This window comes from Candoia aspera, chromosome 1, assembly GCF_035149785.1.
Source record: "Candoia aspera isolate rCanAsp1 chromosome 1, rCanAsp1.hap2, whole genome shotgun sequence".
NCBI classification, from domain to species: Eukaryota; Metazoa; Chordata; class Lepidosauria; order Squamata; family Boidae; genus Candoia; species Candoia aspera.
This window is the reverse complement of record NC_086153.1, coordinates 47085427-47102985: the sequence shown is the minus strand read 5'-3', so window position 1 is coordinate 47102985 and position 17559 is coordinate 47085427. Positions and strand designations below refer to the sequence as shown.

Below are 17559 nucleotides of genomic sequence, written 5' to 3'. Positions count from 1 at the left end.
ACAAAAAATATCTTTGACAAAGGTAGCAGTGCCTCAGTAAACATCTGGCATGCTAGTTAACAACATTTGTGTAACTTGAAGCAGCAACAGCAGCATGACGCCTGCGTCATTTTAAATAGGGTATCAAACACGCATAGAAAAATATTTAAGGGAGAAATCTTAACAGTTTAACAAAAATGGTCTATATAACATCATACATAAAAGAGCATCAGAATCTTGTTTTTTTCTTTATTGTTCTAGACTGCTTTTGGAAACATCTGAAATATATGGACAGAGTAGTAGATCTGTACATGCCTTTGGGAGGTATCACGTTGTGCTAGCATTGACAGTGTTATTACCAAAAAGGGGGCTTGAACTTAGGGAGTCTTTATGTCTTCTACTTACAGAAGGTCTATTTCATGTCTCTGAGGTGCTAGATCATTAACTGAACTAAGTGAAAGCAAATCCTGAGATGCTCTTCCAAAGCAGAAGAAATCTAAGTGTGAAAACAGAAAAAGATAGAATGGCCATGGGATTTGTCAAAACAAATATATCAAACGTCCCTTTGCCCAAACAGACAAAAAAAGAGCAAAAGAGCTCACAAGATTGGCTGACATATATGCAAATTTACATGCAGAAGTGCAAATTTGGAAACTGTTCCCAGAGTGTAAGTAGTACACCTCACTGGAGTGGGGAGGATTTGATGTAATTCCTCCATGTAGTGACTCCACCTGCTGCTCAAGTATTAACTGGGCATGGGTAATTCCCACATCTCTTCCCTCCTGTTTTGGTGACTCTCTCTCTTTGCACTGGCCATGGAATGGACAGTCTTTCAGGCTGAGGACTCGCCTCACTAAAGCAAGAAACACTGTCACCCTAATGATGGAGGCAATTGGAATATTCTTCTGTGCTGTTTGCAGCACAGGCGATACGTTTCCTTCCACTCTTCGTTTTTGGATCCAGCCCACAGCATTTACACTGAGTGAAGTATGCTTTCAGAGACAATAACAGAAAATAAGTGCTGTATGTGTTACCATATATAACTACATGGGCACACAGAATCATTGTTAAATAAACCCAAGTAAAATTTGTTCAACAGTGTTCTTGCTAGCATTTGCAGTTATATAATACCCCTCCATAAAAAGTTTAATCAATGAATTGATATATAAAGGCCACTGGCATCTATTGTCAAACGTGGCAGGAAAAAACCTTCATAAACAGCAAAATACATTTTCTATGCAAGAAGAAAAAATAATTTTCTAAAGAGACAGAATTTGGCCCATTTTCTTGTATTTCAGTTACATGAACTATATATTTGGAACACAGTATTGGACATAATAATATATCCAGCTCGCTGAAAACGTATTAAATTCTTCTGTTGCAGAATGTAAAAATCAGTGTGAGATAAAACAGAGAAGTAAGCTAGTTAAGACTGAGGGTCTACATTTTTGATGCTGCTGTTTGAGTATTGTATATGTATATGAATTTTAACAGATGTAATGTTTGGACAAAGTATTCTGTTCTGCAAGCTATTTAGTCTACTGCTTTGATTTTGTCATTAAAGAAAGTAGATCTCAGAGACCAAAACATGCAAATACTGTGTAATGTACTTAAAAAGAGTTGAGCAATTTTTTTTCTTTTTTCTTAAGTTTACACCACCCTTTAAAACCAATTTTTTTCTAGGGCAGAAATAGCAGAATTAAGAATTTGAGCATTCTAATTTAGTTTAAATTCTGAGTAGAATGCATTTCAGAAAACAGTTGAAGTTTTACTTCATTTTTGTAATTTTGTTTTTTGCATTATTTTGAAGTTTGTAAAGAAGAACGTAGGTTTTGAAAACAAACCCTTTAATTTTCCAGAATTTGAGATCTAAAATGACGTCTCCTGCACATTCAGCAGAGTGCAGACTCCAGATTCTATTTTACTCCCGATTATTTATAAAGGTGAATTGTTAGAATCTGAGACATAATATTCTTGTACTGTTTAAGAATATGATAAAAGGAGTAAGTCCATTTGAGTGCAAGACAGCCCTCATATATAAAGCTTGAATACATCTGATAAGTATTTTTAACTTTATGATCTCTAGAACTTCTCCCCACTTGCATTTAACCATGGCACAAATATGCCCCGGCAACATCTTTTTCCTGCTGTCTCCCCACTGTGGTGCCTTCATTTCACCCCAGCTTATGAGTGAGCCAGGCTTAAGTTGCCCTTTGCTGTACCAACGTTACAGAGTATCTCCCCTTTAGTTTGAGACTGTTGAAGAGCAATGTTAAGCAATATGTTAAGCATTGTCACCCATTACTGTGGAAGGAAGTAGGTGAATGCAGTTCCTTAGAGACAGCAAATTTTACACTAATATCATTAGATCAAGTTTAATCTAAAAGTTAACATTGCCAGTTAAACAGACTATAATCTTTGTTGTTTGAAATTTATTATTGACTTAAGAATGGGTGGATAGCATTTCAACTGAGCAGGGGTAAAAGGATCCTTGTCTGTAGATCCAGTCTTCAATCCACAGATATTTTACCAAACAATTTTTCTTTCACATTAGTGTAAAGAAGCATGGAGAGACCACATGCAACATTCAGAACTGAAGTTAGGTAAGTGTTACAGTAAGCCTCTGGTTCATTCTCCATTGCATATAGGTAGAGCACTGCAGGCTGAGAGGTAGAGTGTTCAGAGAACCTTCAGGCATCCAGTAGAAACGGTAGGGCTATAAAAAACTAGGCTACTCCCTAGATGGCAGAAATGAGATGGAGCTGTTTGTATCTCTTTGCTGCTATCTAGTGATCGTCCACATCTTTGCAGCCCAGATCTGGTAGCCCTATTCCAAGGAGTACAAGTAATCCTCTGTTAATGACTGCCCTGTTTGGCGATCATTCAAACTTACAATGGCACTGAAAAAGTAACTTTGTGATCAGTCCTCGTACATACAGTAGCAGCATCCCACAGTCATGTGATCATCATTTGAGAGCTTTACAGCTGGCTTCTGACAAGCAATATCAATGCGGAAGCCGGCAGTAAGTAAGTCATGGTCACGTGGTGTCTCACTTAGCAACCACATCATTTAGTGATGGAGCTGCCAGTCCCAATTGCAGTCATTAAGTGAGGACTACCTGTAAAATGAATGCATTACAGTCTATGATTTCCCATTTGATTCCAAAAGCCTACAGCAACTTTTCCCAAAGGGGTGCCTTTCAGATGCATTGAGGGAACTCCCAGAATACCTAGTCTGCATTGTCTTTTGATCACACTGGCTGGGAATTCTGAGAGTTTAGCTCTTATACATCTAGAAGAATGACCTGCAGGACAAAGAGCACTTTAAGAAGTTTAATCTAAATGTTAACATTGCCAGTTAAACAGACTATAATCTTTGTTGTTCGAAATTTACTATTGATACAGTATGGAAGGCCAATGCTGGTTTTGAGGCATGCTCCCATACTTTTAAGAAGATCCAGATTTTATGATTAATACAACATCAGCTTAACATGGATTGAGACTCAGTATATGGCCTAAATACAACTAATAAGCCTCCAGTACTACCTCCTACTACCTTTTTTACAGAATGATGAAAGAAACATCTCCTGGGCTTGCTTTTCAGTTCTTAAGAAGCTGTCAAGGTTCTTGGGCTACATCCTCATGGGCCTTCAAAGGGAGACTGTCAGTAAAGCATCCCTTTAAAGTGGCTTCAGAAAACACTGCATTCCCCTGACCCACTTCTAAAAGCAAAATAACCATGTTACATCATGTCATTGGCTTTGACTATTTCCTCTGACAGTTTCATTAGATGAAAGAAGTTTCTGTGCATGTGCAAAAGCTTCCTCCAGTGCTGCCAGGAGCTGACTGGAAGTCTCTTCTGACTCATGGACCTGCCAGGCAAGGATTCAAGGCAACCAAAAACCCAGGCTCACTCAGGAGAATTGTGACACCTTGCCTCACTGAAAAGAATCACATGGCTTTTGTGATGTGAAGCATTCCATCAAGGCAAATCCATACCAAATAGCCCATCTTTAATTTTTCATCTCTTTTCTTAGCAGAGCCATAACCTTAGTCACTCAACAATTTCTCACTTCATTAATGCCTACATATAAATTAATATATGTAAATTGCGAGCAATCATATTTTCTAGTTCTGAAAAAGATTGTGCCAGGGAAACGTGTAAGTTGAGAATCAAGGACAAGGTAAATCACAAGTCAGAGAGGCATTCAAGTTTACATCTCTAGTGATGATTCCATGGTTATATAACATTCTTTTGAATACTGTCTGTGACTCATTAATTGAGTTTTGAAAGGGATATGCTCCCTTCTTAAAATAAGCCAGGAGTGGTAATGCTCCAACTTGATATATTGAGTCTTAGTTCTGTGAGCAATTCTGCAAGACACTGAAGCCTGTCCCATTTGTCCCATGATCACCTCTAACTTGAGTCATCAAAAAACCCACAGAAGGTCGTTTATGAAAATATCATTAACAAAGTGCAGTGCTCAGGTTAAATGTTGCATTAGTTGTAGAAACCTAGCAATTTCTGTTATATTGCAATGCCTTTCAGAACTGAAAGCAGCATTCTGGAAGTTGCTAACCTCTTTCTTTTGAAAGTATAAAGCAAAACAAACAAAACACAACCCATTCCACCTAAATTTCCTACCCAGTGAGTGGAATCCTTTCAGCTTAGCCGTTCATCAGATGTGCATCACTGAGAACCCTTCTGTCCTACCAGAAACATTACAAGTGCATGCCAGCAAGTACTTAACAAGTCTAGAGCCATACTGCTTGTAGGAGAGCAAGTAGGGCAGCTGGTTAAACCTGGAGCAAAGGCTGTGGCTCTCTTCCACCCAACTGAGTCTTTGCTAGGGAAAGCTGAAGCTAAGTTAACATAGTCCTTTCTGCTTAGCAAAGTCATGTCAGATCCATCTTCTCTTGACTAAATGGAGGCCACAAATTCTGAAATATCTTCTCTGTGGCTTCTAACTTGGGGTGGCAAGTTGGGCTTTTTGATGGTATGAAGCATGACTAAAGAACATTGAGCACTGTTTCATCATTGTTTAGCCTTGCAAGGTTCCCTCCTTGATCTGCTGAATGAAAAGGTTCCTTTCATCCTCTGGTGTCCTACCATTCTGGGCCCGGACAATACAGGTGGGCCTATGTAGGTTGAGCATGTAGATCAAGTGCTGCTTCTCATTTTTCAGCTCTTCAATCTGAGCTTTCAGTTCTGCATTGATTGTTTCCAGTTTTTCTGATTCCTGGTAACAGAAGAAAGGTATAAACATAGAAGTGGAAGTTTTAAAAATACAAGTAAAAATGGGGAAAAAAATAACTTAAATCTGTAGCTCAGGGCTCATTCACATGACTATGTGTGCCAGGAAATATACTATGGAAACCCATTTTCTGTCAAGATTAAATAGATTATGATGGTTTATTTGTATCATTTTGCCTTTGTATGTCAGTTTCTCAATCTTTTGACCTCTGTGCAGAATTCTGTAACCAAAATTATTCACCTCCTCCATGTTCGGACCATCCAGTACATTTTCCATTTATCTTAAATGCCTTCTCATTCCTTTCCTTATCCCCTTTAACAAGCTATTATCTTCCCATCTTCTTACCTTCTTCCCCAATATATCTTTTTGTTCTTCCAACTCCGTAACTCTCCATTTATTTCAATAATCTGTCTTGCTCTCTTTTTCTTAAAGCCAAGTTTCCCTTCTAGAATACTACCACCTTTCTTTTTAAATTTCCCCCAAGAACCTTCTGTTTCTTGAAGTCACAGCTCCAAGCCAACCAAACAAATCCCTGTCTTGTGGGGCAATGGTTCAGGTGTTAGGCTAAGGCTGGAAAGTCATGATAATTCACTGGAAAATTTTAGTTCAGTCACTATATCTCAACCCACAAAGTTGGTGAGCTGGGAAAACAACTGGAGGAGGCAATCTGGAGGAAAAGCAGGATATAAATTTAATGAATAGATAAATTATCTATTATTATAACTCCCTACCTCTATTTTCTTCAGTCTGGTGCCCTCTATACATTTTTGAATATATTTCTGGGTGGCTGGGGAGTATAAGAGATGCAGTCCAACTTGGCCAGAGATTCTCCTATTCCCTTTATTCTTTTACCATTTTGCCCAAAGACCCTGAATTTAGGTTGGATGGTTGGATGAATGAAAGGAAAAAAAAAATCTGCCTCCCATTTTAAAGATTAGTTACTTGGGAGGAAAAAAATGTAGCCTTCCTTTCAGATAAACACAGTATTTAAAGCATCAGATCTTGGAGGTAGTAACTTGCCTTTTTGGTATTTTTTCCTGTAAAACCCTTGCTACTGTATTTAACTACAACTACAGTGAGTGTTTGATTAATCCTTCTGATTATGTCTTGAAAATTGTTTAAATTTTAAGTGAAAAGATTACCCAATATTATTTGGGCTAGAAGATTTATCAGTTAAGCAATATCACATCTAAAGCTTTAGCATAAGATTTTACATTTTCTTTCTATAATTTCATCTTCAGCAAGCTAACCAATATTATGACTAATCAGCAACGCACAGTGAAAAGTTCCATGGTCATTTTATCAGTGAAATTTTAAGGACCTTTCACCTTATGAGGATGTGTCTACAATTCCCAGAGATTAAGCAGAAGGTATCAATTAACTTACTTTCTGCAGGCATTCAGTTTTTTCCTTCTTTTTGTTTCGACACTTTGCTGCTGCAATCTTGTTTCTTTCTCTCCGACGTCTTTTCCTTTCATCTTCTTCAGGTGCACACTAATAGAATCCAAAGAGGTTAGGGTTGCTTGGTTATCAGCCAAAAGAGAGATGGCGGTGGGGAGAGAAACAAGTCACTAAGCCTGATTTGTTCCTTATCAACAAAATGGCTAACGGTTAGTTCACGTTTAGTCATTTTACTTTGTATGAAGCAGGATAGAACTTGTCTGGCATGTTTAGGAGATCACTGGAACACAGAAAGTTGATGTACAGTAAGACAGAATACCTCTGATATGTAAGCACAGCCTTGAAGAAACTTCCCTACAGTCACCAAATACCGTAGTGTCAAATGTACTTGAATTTATCTGATCTACTAAAGAGGCTGGGCGCATTCTGAATTTTCTTCTCTAAGCAGGTTTAAGTCCTAATAAGGTTCATCTTCTGAATCCATCCTCTGACAGAGCAGGACCTTACAACCTGGAATACTAAAAACGTTGCCTCTGAGCATAATAGAATGTCTTTTCTTATCACAGAGAAATAGTGTTTCCTTCTCCTCTTGCTTTCCTGCATAATTGGAATTATGGAGAAGGGACATAGGAAGCCAAATATTATCAACTCTCCATTGAAGTCTCAGGCAGAGATCTTTCTTATTGCCTTTTTTGAAAAAAAGGTGCCAGGGAATGAACTAAGAATTTCTATGTGCAAAATGTATGCATTATATTGTGGTATAGTCTATTCTGAAATGTGTTACACTGCATAATTATAAAACCTGTAACAATCACAGGAGCCTTCACTGCCTGATGCCTTCCAGAAGCGGACCACATTTCCAACATTGCTTGTCTTTCCTCAAGCCTTTTCCCTTCAAGCACATGCAGATCACTGACTGCAAATGCCAAAGGGACTAACCAATTTGTCACAACAGGTGGCAGCACCTACCTAACTTTGTCTGATCTTGAAAACTAAGCAGACATGGGTGTCCAGGAAGGTGGCAAGTGTCAAAATCCATTATGAGGCAAACTCTGCCCCTTATGTACCAGTGTGTGGCATCACTATTATATCACTTCGATGTCATCATGGTTAGGTGGGGATGCCTATATAAGCAGGGTTGGATCTCATTAGTTATTGTATGGAAAACCATCAGGGAATCCCAGAGCTGTAAACTAGACTGGGAAGTTAAGGTTCAATCTCTCTCTCTCTCTCTCTCTCTCTCTCTCTATCTATCTATCTCTATCCTGTCTGTCTGTCTCCAGGATGAAGGCAGTGGCACACTTCCATCTAATCAACTGGAGTCAATTTTGATTCAAGGGGAAGTCAACATCACTATTAACTATAATAATAAAGTTTGGCACATTCTATGATTTATAAATAATGATAATGTTGATAATAATAATAATGCAGGGGGGAGGCATTCTCTGTTCTTAGAAAGCAGATTAAAAAGCTGTGGTTGAACATAAGTTAAAAATAAAAATAGAATACCTCTCTTTTTAAGAGAGATGTTTCACCAGATCTATCAGAAACCATGACTGTATCCAAGGTGGAGGGCATCCTGTGAGATAGGCATTTATTCTGGATGGCAAATCTTAATTCTTCTTTCACCAATGGGGTCAGATTTGTGAAGTCTTCAAAGCCCAGCGATACTGGAGGAGACAAGCATGGAATAATTGCAGAAGCGCTGACTTCTGAAGCAGACACCTGGCCCAGGTGTTGGAGCATCATTTTGCTGCATGGGAACAAGGAGGATAAGAATGAATCTTTCCAAAGTTTAATGAAGAAAAAAAAATATTGACTACAGCATAGTTAATTCAATTAACACAGAGTTCAGAAAATCAAATACTGAATAATGATGAGATTCTGGCCCATGACTGGATATTAATAGAGCGATTATATGTACACATGCAGAGCATCATTTGTTTATTGTATTTATACAGCCACCCATCTCAGTCTTGTGACTCTGGATGGCTTACTATGCAAAACATAAAAACAAAAAACTAATAAAGCAACATTACAACAAAGCTGAGACCCTTAAAATCTACATTGGGCTCATTTAATAGACTTGCCCCAGTGCTGAATGAAATCAGGTCTTCAATGCTTTCCAGAGGGCTAACAGGATTGGGGCTGCCTGGATCTCAAGGGGGATGCTGTTCCATAAGGCAGGCACCTCAAGAGAGAAGGCAATCACCATCACCATCACCATCATCATCATCATCATCCCAGTTTGGTCTAGTGGTTAAGGCAACGGGCTAGAAACCAGGAGACTCAGTTCTAGTCCCACCTTAGGCATGAAAGCCGGCTGGACAATCTTGGGCTAGTCACTCTCTCTCAGCCCAACTCACCTCACAGGGTTGTTGTTGTGGGGAAAATAGGAGGAGGAAGGTGTATTAGGTACGTTTGCCACCTTAAATCATTTATAAAAATAATAAAGGCGGGATAGAAAATAGATAAACAAACAAACAAATAAATAAATAAACTAGAAATTGAACCTATATTTCACAGAACCATCAGGAATCAATCATACCATATAATAATATTGAATACAAATAACTCCTTTTAATAGAACTGGTTAAGGAATACTGGACATTGAAAAATGTTTAAGACTGAATGAGTACTTGTACAATAAGACCACTTGGATCTGAACAACTCATTTCTGATTAATATCCTTGTCTCATGTGTAGATAGTTAGGAACGGCGCATGAAATTGTCTTATACCTATGTTGTTTATTAATGTTAAATACACCAAATCAATACAGGGAATAGTCAAGTAATTCATTTTTTTGGAAACAATGTATGTCTTTCATACATATAAGTGTTCACATCTATTTTGCCATTCTATTTTTAGGAGCTTCTTGAAGCTACACCGTGGAGATTAGAGGTAGACAACACACTTTATTGAAAAAAATATGTTTGGGACATATAAGGACAGAATCATTTTTTAGTCTCCTTAAGTAGATACTGAAATCTACTTTGCATAATGACTACAATCACAGCAATATTACAATTCACTTCACAATAGATAAGCCAATTATTGCCTTTAGGTTATATACACAAGTGAATCCAATAAGCTATTAAACAGAATTTACTTTATGCATTACCTTTTACAGTTTCATGTAATGGTTAGAGTTTGACAAGCCCAATTATGAACAGACACATCAATGTTAATTGTTTTATTTAAAGTGGTATATTAGAGAGCAAGTCCAAATCAAGTCCAAATTTATTTATGAAATAAAATAAAGACTTGGAGTCTTTATTTAGTTCTCTAATGCTTGTTTTATGCTCACACAATTTCTAGACCTTCAAGATACACACAACCAATGGTTAACACAGAAAGGACCTCCATATATAATTAAATATGTATTCTGTCTCTACATGGTCATGGACACATGCTTTGCTACTTGCAAAAGACATAAATGCACTGGAAACTCATAGTCCTCTAACAGCAAAATGTAAGTATTCGACAATATACAGAGAGTGTCTACATTAATCTCTTCACTGCTGTATTTTCTGTGTAACAATATAATGTTGTACAGACCTCACCTCAAACAAGGAAAGTAGAACATAAAAGAGTTTTTGACCTCTTGATCATCAGAGGGAAGATTTCCTGGAATTGTAATTTATAGAGACCTTGAGAAAATTATGTAATTTTGCTAAGAAATCCCCTAAATCATGAGTCACAGCTCAAAATCCTGATACTCCTTAATCCTTTCAAGAGGCAGATACTCTACTCAAACCAAGTCAACAAAGGTTTACAGTGTTCAGGTTTATCATCTAAACCTTCAACTCAGATGGTAATAGAGAGAGCCAGTTGGGTCTAGTGGTTAAGGCAATGGGCTAGAAACCAGAAGACAGAGTTCTAGTCCCGCCTTGGGGATAAAAGCCGGCTGAGGTATGTTCGCTGCCTTGAGTTATTTATAAAAATAATAAAGGTGGGATAGAAAATTAAATAAATAAATAATAAGCTGCTCCTAGCATTATTGTTTTAAAAAAACAATTGCTGTGTGTGCATCTTTCATTTATCATAAAGAGCATATAATTCTAGATGGAATATACAGAAAATGCATACCTGTTTCAGCTTTGTAGGGATAGAAAACTGCCTTACAAAGTTCAGAAAAGTGATGGAGACAACAAGATGCTGTAAAGAATGGGTAATTTTACACAGGGGTACGTGCACACACACAGGTCTCATAATCAGCTGTGGTCTATAGGTGTTTCTTAAGAATGTCAATTCCTGGTGTCCCATTCCTTGCATTGCCATTATTGTTGGCTTCATCATAACTTCTTGAGAGTTTGGGGAATAGCCAGGGTCTCATTACACCAATCTTGTGGCAGAGAAACAGCTGAGAATGCTGGTAATACAACAGCATTTTGGAGAGAATTACTACAACTTCAAGGCTATAATAATCCTATCCCAACAACCACACTGCAGTTGAACCACATTCTCAGCTGTGTTTCAGATGGAGGATTTTGTTCAGTGATCTTTCCTCACTACTAGGTAACCAAAACTAGCGCTTCACATCTCAAATTCAGTAGAGCACCTCCTGAATCAGGGAAGAGGTCTCCAAGATGTATTGAGTCCTGCACATTGACACTGATTTAGTTGTATGTCCTCTACAACCCCAAGCTTCCTCATGGAAGGTGCACAGAAGGGTGTTTGACCTTCATTACACCCCAGAGATGGAATTAAGTTAAAATATAATTATGGTATTCAATCATCTTTATACTGAGTAAGCAAGAACTGGAATCTGAGCTTCTTATTTCCATTTCCAACTTCCATTTTACACCATCTACCAGGCTTTCCTTGGCTTAGATTTATTTCAATGGTACTACCTTTATTTAAATAACTGTCACATATACTGAGTCTATAGAACTATCCAAAACAATACAGAGCCTTGTAACTGTCAAAGAAGTTACAGAAACAAACTCAACATTTTATTACATCCAGGAAACTGGATATCTCGTCTGACCGTTGCAAGGTAGTTGCAATCACACAAATGCATCGTATAATTACTTACTGTCCTAACTACCAGGAAACACACTGAGACAATGAACTGGTCTCTAATATTTATTACTAGTACTTAACAAGAATCCTAACAAACTGAAGAAGCGTGGGAAAAACCCAGACATATAACCCCCAAGGGTTAAGGCGGTCCCGATCTGTGTCTCTTTGAATGGCTGAACAATTCCTCAGTGCTATGCATGCGCTTGACAGTCTGGATGGGAGCCCCCTGCTCGCCATCCTTACTCATGACACTTACAGCCATGCCACAGTTTTATTTCCAAATTATTGTAAGTATGTCTGATAGGCCAAACCTATGTTTTAAAATGTTAAAAGGCCCTAATCTCTTTGCCAACTGCCCCCCCTTTAAACAAGGTAATGGGGGGGGGAAATCTCCCTCTTAGCGCTTAACAATTAGCATTTAAAGTAACATTTTAAGGGACAAGTCATTGGGGAATCTAGCTCACCTTCCCTGTACTGGTTAGGGATGGTGGAAACTGTGGATCGACATATATGGAGGAGTCCACATTGAGGAAGACTAAATGATTCAAGGATTGTCTATTCTGCACATCAAAAGGTCTTCACTTTTATCTTCATTGCCTAATATATTTTAACAAAAGAAGCAAAATCAGTCTTGAGACTTAGGCATATCAGGATCTACTTTACCATATCGCCGCATTAGAATCAGCCACATCACAAACATCATGTTTTTTAATTTATTATCAAACTTTTTATTATTTTTATTTATTTACAGTATCATTAAATTATTATTTAATACATTATTTGATTTATAAGCTGCCTGACTCCATTGTGACTCTGGGCAGCATACAATATATGAAATTTAAAACAATGCAGCCCGCACAAAAGAAAACATCCAGAAAAACCAATCACAATCTCTCAGATCAAGCAAACCACAAGGGGTCCATCACGTACTCTAGCCTAAAGCCTGGGGAAAGAACCAGTTCTTAGTGTTTAAATAAAATCAGGGTGGGCGCCTTACAAATCTCAGGGAGGATGTCATTCCAGGGGTCAGGTGCTATGTGGGGTGGAGGGAATGTTTATTTTTGCTGTATCCAGAGTACAGGGTTTTTTTTTTCTCATATAGAAACAGAAAATCCTATTTTTCTCATTCCTTCTGATCTGTGTCAATTAACTCACAGTGTTATACAAAGATACTCTGAATTTTTTTTCAAAGGACCATCCAATTAAATAAGAAGAGCATGCAGGCATTTTGAGGCAAAAGGTGTTACATTTCTGAAACTGTGTTCTACAGTTACAGTTCAGTAAATTCTATATACGTGAAAACAAAATCACTTTCTAAATGTATATCATGTAGCCAACATGGTGTAACCTATGTGCAAGAAAGAGGTAGTACAAGTCTGAGGAAAGTGCAAAGGTTTGCAGAAGGACAAAAATATTAAGAAAAAGAGAAAGGGAAACTCCTAACAGCCCAGTGAGAACCAGATAGCCTCTGTGACCATGGAATGCTGGGGAGGATGGAGCCCAAGAGCTGGGAAACTGTGTGGAGAGGTGGAATGGACTATATTTAAAAAGGTGTGGCTGGTAGTCAGAAAATTAACAGTCCATATTATAATATTTATTTCTACCAGGTCCCATTTCGGTCATATTTTAATATTAATAGCTCACATTTTTATTATAACCCACAAAACTGTTTGTTCTCTACCATTCTCAGAAGCTTCAAAGCTAAATCATTTAGCTAATTTAGTTGGCGTTCAAAGCTTTAAGCCTCCTGACCTGACCCTTCACCCACTTTTTTAAAGTCAAAACCTAAAAGTCGTTCTTAGTTAAAAAAATTTGCTTTGGCTTTTTCCCTGAATATCTTCCTCCTCCTTGCTGATGCTATAAGACCTGTTAATCTTACACAGCTATAAGAGTAATTAAAGTTCATAACCATCCTGAATTGAATGTGACCTTTTAGGGCTTCTACACTGCAATCTGGCCCCATTTATCTGCTGTTTTTAAAATTACCAGTTGTTAAGACTATGAAAGGCAATTGATATGGCACCAGAAATTGCTCACTGTGATCAGTTTTCACTATTGTCCTTATTTAGTCCTGCTTAAGTCAGAAAGTTGGACAAAAGTGTACTCATAGCATTTTCTTCAATAAAGCGCTGTTGTCATTTGCTTCATGCACAGTAGTTTATTTTTCCACTAATAACATTATTATACTGACTTTGGCAGAAATTCTATCTGGACATTTACTTAAGAATGATCCCTACTGAACTGAGTTGGAATTCTGAATAAATGTCTTTTGACTCCATATTTATTTATTTATTATTTTACTTATATAGTGTTATTGTCTTTTAAAAATGTATATGTTTATCCTTATACATATTTTAAAAAGACAGAAAATAAATCAAGGTGCTACCAGAGCTCGTTGACATTGAACACATTGGTTCTTACTTATGAGCAAATAATACAGATTTTGCTGTAAGGTTATAGTCCTATAAATACTTTCTTATGAATTATGAAGCTTGTTACCAAGTTTGTGGGCTTGGTTCCAAGAAAGCTCACTACACTGGCTTTCTGGGCAGGCATGCTACACAGACTTAACTTTAGGAATAAATCCCATTTAATTCAGTGGGACTTACTTCCGAGCTTAGGTTGAAATAAATCCTGGATTTACTAATGACTCATCTTCATATAAATAAAATTGACAGATGTAGGTATTTTCCTTTTGTCCGCAAGATCACTTCGGTAAAAGCGATTTGCTGTTAATATTTATCTGTATCAGCTTTTCCAACTTTGAGTCCCTTGCTTATCTTGGACTTCACAGCTCTTAATTCCCAGTCAACATGGCCAATAGCAGATCTATAGCTACCTCTCTTCCCTAACACAGGTGTGGGAGACACAAAAATCTCATTCTTGAAAATCCCAGACATCATCTCTACCCTGAAATCCCAAAATAAACCTACAGCTGCTGGCAGAAACCTTACTCCGGAGTAAATATGCTAGTCTGAACTACTTTACAATGTTGTAATTCCAAACTGAGTTGCTTTAATACCTGGAGTGAACAGAAGCTAGACTGAGTGGCAGACTTTCAGGGGGTAAATCTGTAATGATTTCTGACTCCCAATTATTGAACAATGGCTCTTTTGAGAGCTTTGTGGTTAAAAAGAAATATTCTGAATAAATTGAACTAGTCAATTAATCAACAGAGAATAGGAGAAGGAAATGCCTGCCTATCCAGATCAAAAAATGAGGAAACCTTAAGGTAACCAGCGATTAATTTCTGAAATGAAAGAGTTACGTTTCTTTGGTATCTGGCGCTAGGAGTATTTTATTAGAGATTGTGAATTCTGCATCTGCCTCTGGTTGGTAGGTCACAGGTTTTCAGGAAGGCACCCATACACATATGCACAGGTAATTCCACACACCTGAAAAGCACGTTTTCTTGCTTTATAATATTGTGTATAAAAACAAAAGTGACAGTTCAGACAGGAGCATCCGGCTCAGAGCAGACGCCGCGCTCGCAACCACCCAGCTCGCCACCTACCGATGACCGAAGGTATCACCAGCTAACAAACAAAGTTAAACTTTGCATCGTGCCGTCCCGCTTCCCACAGCTTACCGTAACTGAGTGAGTGATACAATCATTTGATTATAATCGGGTCTAAGAGACTATCGAAAAACCTGTTGGGGATGACCTTAAACAAAGAGCCGCAATAACTTTTTCTACGCGTTTTTACACAGATGATCTCGGAATGTCAAGTTGGACCTGTAGCTTCTGGAGCGCGCGGCGGGGAGAAAGATGGTTTCTTTCATCCTACCCCCGCCCCCCGAGGAAGAACACCCTGGCGATCACAGAACTGTAAAATAACAACCAGCAAACTGCTAACAAGGAAACCAAGTGCGAGTTTCTTTCTTAGGCGTGCCTGTTATTGAGCGCTCAAATTTTCATTCGGATGAATGGACTTTTACTTTCAGTTGGTCTGATTTCAAAGGGAAAGAGAAATTGCCTAATTTTTTAAATGTTGTTTTCAGGTCGTCAGTTCTGCAAAAGCGAAATTTCTTTTATTTCTTTGATGAGAACTTATTTCCGTCTTCGTCCTCCCCAACCCACACAAAAAATTCACCGCATCATTAGGAAAACGAAAGGGATGGAAGAACGGAGACACATCTAGTTAGAGACGCGAGTTTCTAAGCACTTTTCCCTCCCTTTACATATCCAACCGCAACAGCTGGACAAAGAGCAAAGACCTTCCTTTCTCCTGAACTTTACCGCTTCGTTCACCCCACTCCCCCCCCCCGGTATCTCGCTCGTCCCTACCTGCTTTCTCCACTTCTTCTACGCGCCTTCCTTCTTCACAGCGAAGAACTACACAGAAAGTGAAACAGCAAACACAGGGAAATGCGAACTCGCAACCGCGTGAGTGGACTTTAGAAAGTGAGTGTTGCGGTGACTCCAGTCAAATCGGGACGGGTGCCGCCGCTCCCTGATCCTGGATGGCAGCGGTAGCCGCCGCGACTCCCTGGCTCTGAGCGCCGCTCCGAACCTCTGGCTCCCCGCGCGGTTGCATCACCCCCTTTATATAGCCAGCGGGCAGCACTGGTATTTACTCTGGCCGCGAGTCCAGGTGATGTCATGCTATTAAAAGGCTCCTCAGGGAGAGCGGGTCAGAAGGGGTGGAGTCACGGCCGCGGGGGCGGGGCCTCCGAGTGACGCCAGGCCTTCCCCGCTCCCCGGGCGAGGAGGAGGAGGTCCTCGGCGCCCGCCGCGCGCTCCCTGAGAGGCCGGCGGAACGGCTGGGTGGTTGGGCCGCCGGCCAGAGGAGAACGCCCTTCGCAGCGGCAGGGTCGCTCTGTGAGCTGGTGGCGCTCAAGCCAGCGCATGATCCAGATCGCTGGATTCTCTCCGCAAAGCGGGACCGAGGAGCGTTGGGGGGGCCGGCGGGCGGGCGAACTCGGAGGGGCGGCGGTCTTCGCGGTCTTCTTTTTCTTCAGTTGGGCGACCGACAGTGAGTGCCGGAGATGATGCTTTGCCATTTTGTAGCGCTACTTAAAGGACTGGAGGTGGCTGTCGCTTCCTTCTTTTGGGTCTCTGGTTCCAGGCTGGGCGTTTGCGCGCGCGAGAAAGATTAAGGAGATGAGCTTGCTGATCATCTCCACCACCATTCTCAGGCAATAAGACCTCTTCGTTCTTCTGGAGATTAGCCGGTTGTCGTATGGGGCGGGGTGGTGTAATAAAATCCTGCACCTGGGATCATTCGAAGCCATATTTTTCAGGCACAACTGTCACTAGTTACCCCCATTCCGGCCCTAAGAAAATCTTTTGTGGAAGCAGCAGAGATGAGAAATTGAGTCAGAGGGGCAATTGAGTGGAAGAGAGTGGGTGGTAATGTCCACTCTACGGCTACGATCCGGCCAAATAGTTAAAATAAAACAATTTAAAGCCTCCGGCTCTCTCTTTTTACTCATATTCTATTGTTTCCCACCACCACCACCAAATTCTTCCCAATAATTTTCCAACTTGACTTTCCTACCATATGAAAAGGCTCTTCCCCACGTACCTTCTTTTTAATGTAATATCTATATTTTGTCTGATTTTATTAAGGATGTTCGCACAGAAAACCCTCCGCTTAAGCCTGCCTTTGAGTCCTGGCGAAAAATAAGGCTGCAGCCGGACCCTTTCCTATTTATTCATAACGTCCCACATTTGTAACGGGACTCTTAGCCTCGCATTACAGCAGAAACCTCGGCACACCGTTCTCAAAAGAAAAGCCATTGATCTCGATTTGGATGAATACCTAACACAGTTCACCCCCTTCATTTTCTAAAAACAAGTCTCGTTGAGAATTTTTGAGCGACCTGCTTTGATTCCACGTGGACGTGACGCCCCCCCTCTTCAAAGAAGTTTCCACCCAACTACTGGAGGTGGGG

At 39.5% G+C, this 17559-nt stretch overlaps 1 protein-coding gene across 1 annotated transcript; it reads right to left on the bottom strand.

Moving 5' to 3' along the window:
- Positions 1-3051: 3051 nt before the first annotated feature.
- ATF3 (activating transcription factor 3) lies at positions 3052-16183 on the bottom strand. Its single transcript, XM_063303299.1, has 4 exons — positions 15950-16183; positions 8145-8388; positions 6621-6728; positions 3052-5219 (listed from the first exon to the last, which is right to left on the bottom strand). Exons 2-4 carry the CDS (start codon positions 8382-8384, stop codon positions 5022-5024), a joined length of 546 nt encoding a protein of 181 aa, XP_063159369.1. The 5' UTR covers positions 8385-8388; positions 15950-16183; the 3' UTR covers positions 3052-5021.
- Between the last annotated feature and the right edge of the window lie 1376 nt (positions 16184-17559).

Coding starts and splice junctions, on each gene's coding strand:
- ATF3 (XM_063303299.1), bottom strand. CDS start 8,384: ATGATGCTCCAACACCTGGGCCAGGTGTCTGCTTCAGAAGTCAGCGCT. Junction 6,729..8,144: donor CATCTCTCTTAAAAAGAGAG/GTATTCTATTTT, acceptor GGATTCTATTAG/TGTGCACCTGAAGAAGATGA. Junction 5,220..6,620: donor AAACTGAATGCCTGCAGAAA/GTAAGTTAATTG, acceptor TTCTGTTACCAG/GAATCAGAAAAACTGGAAAC.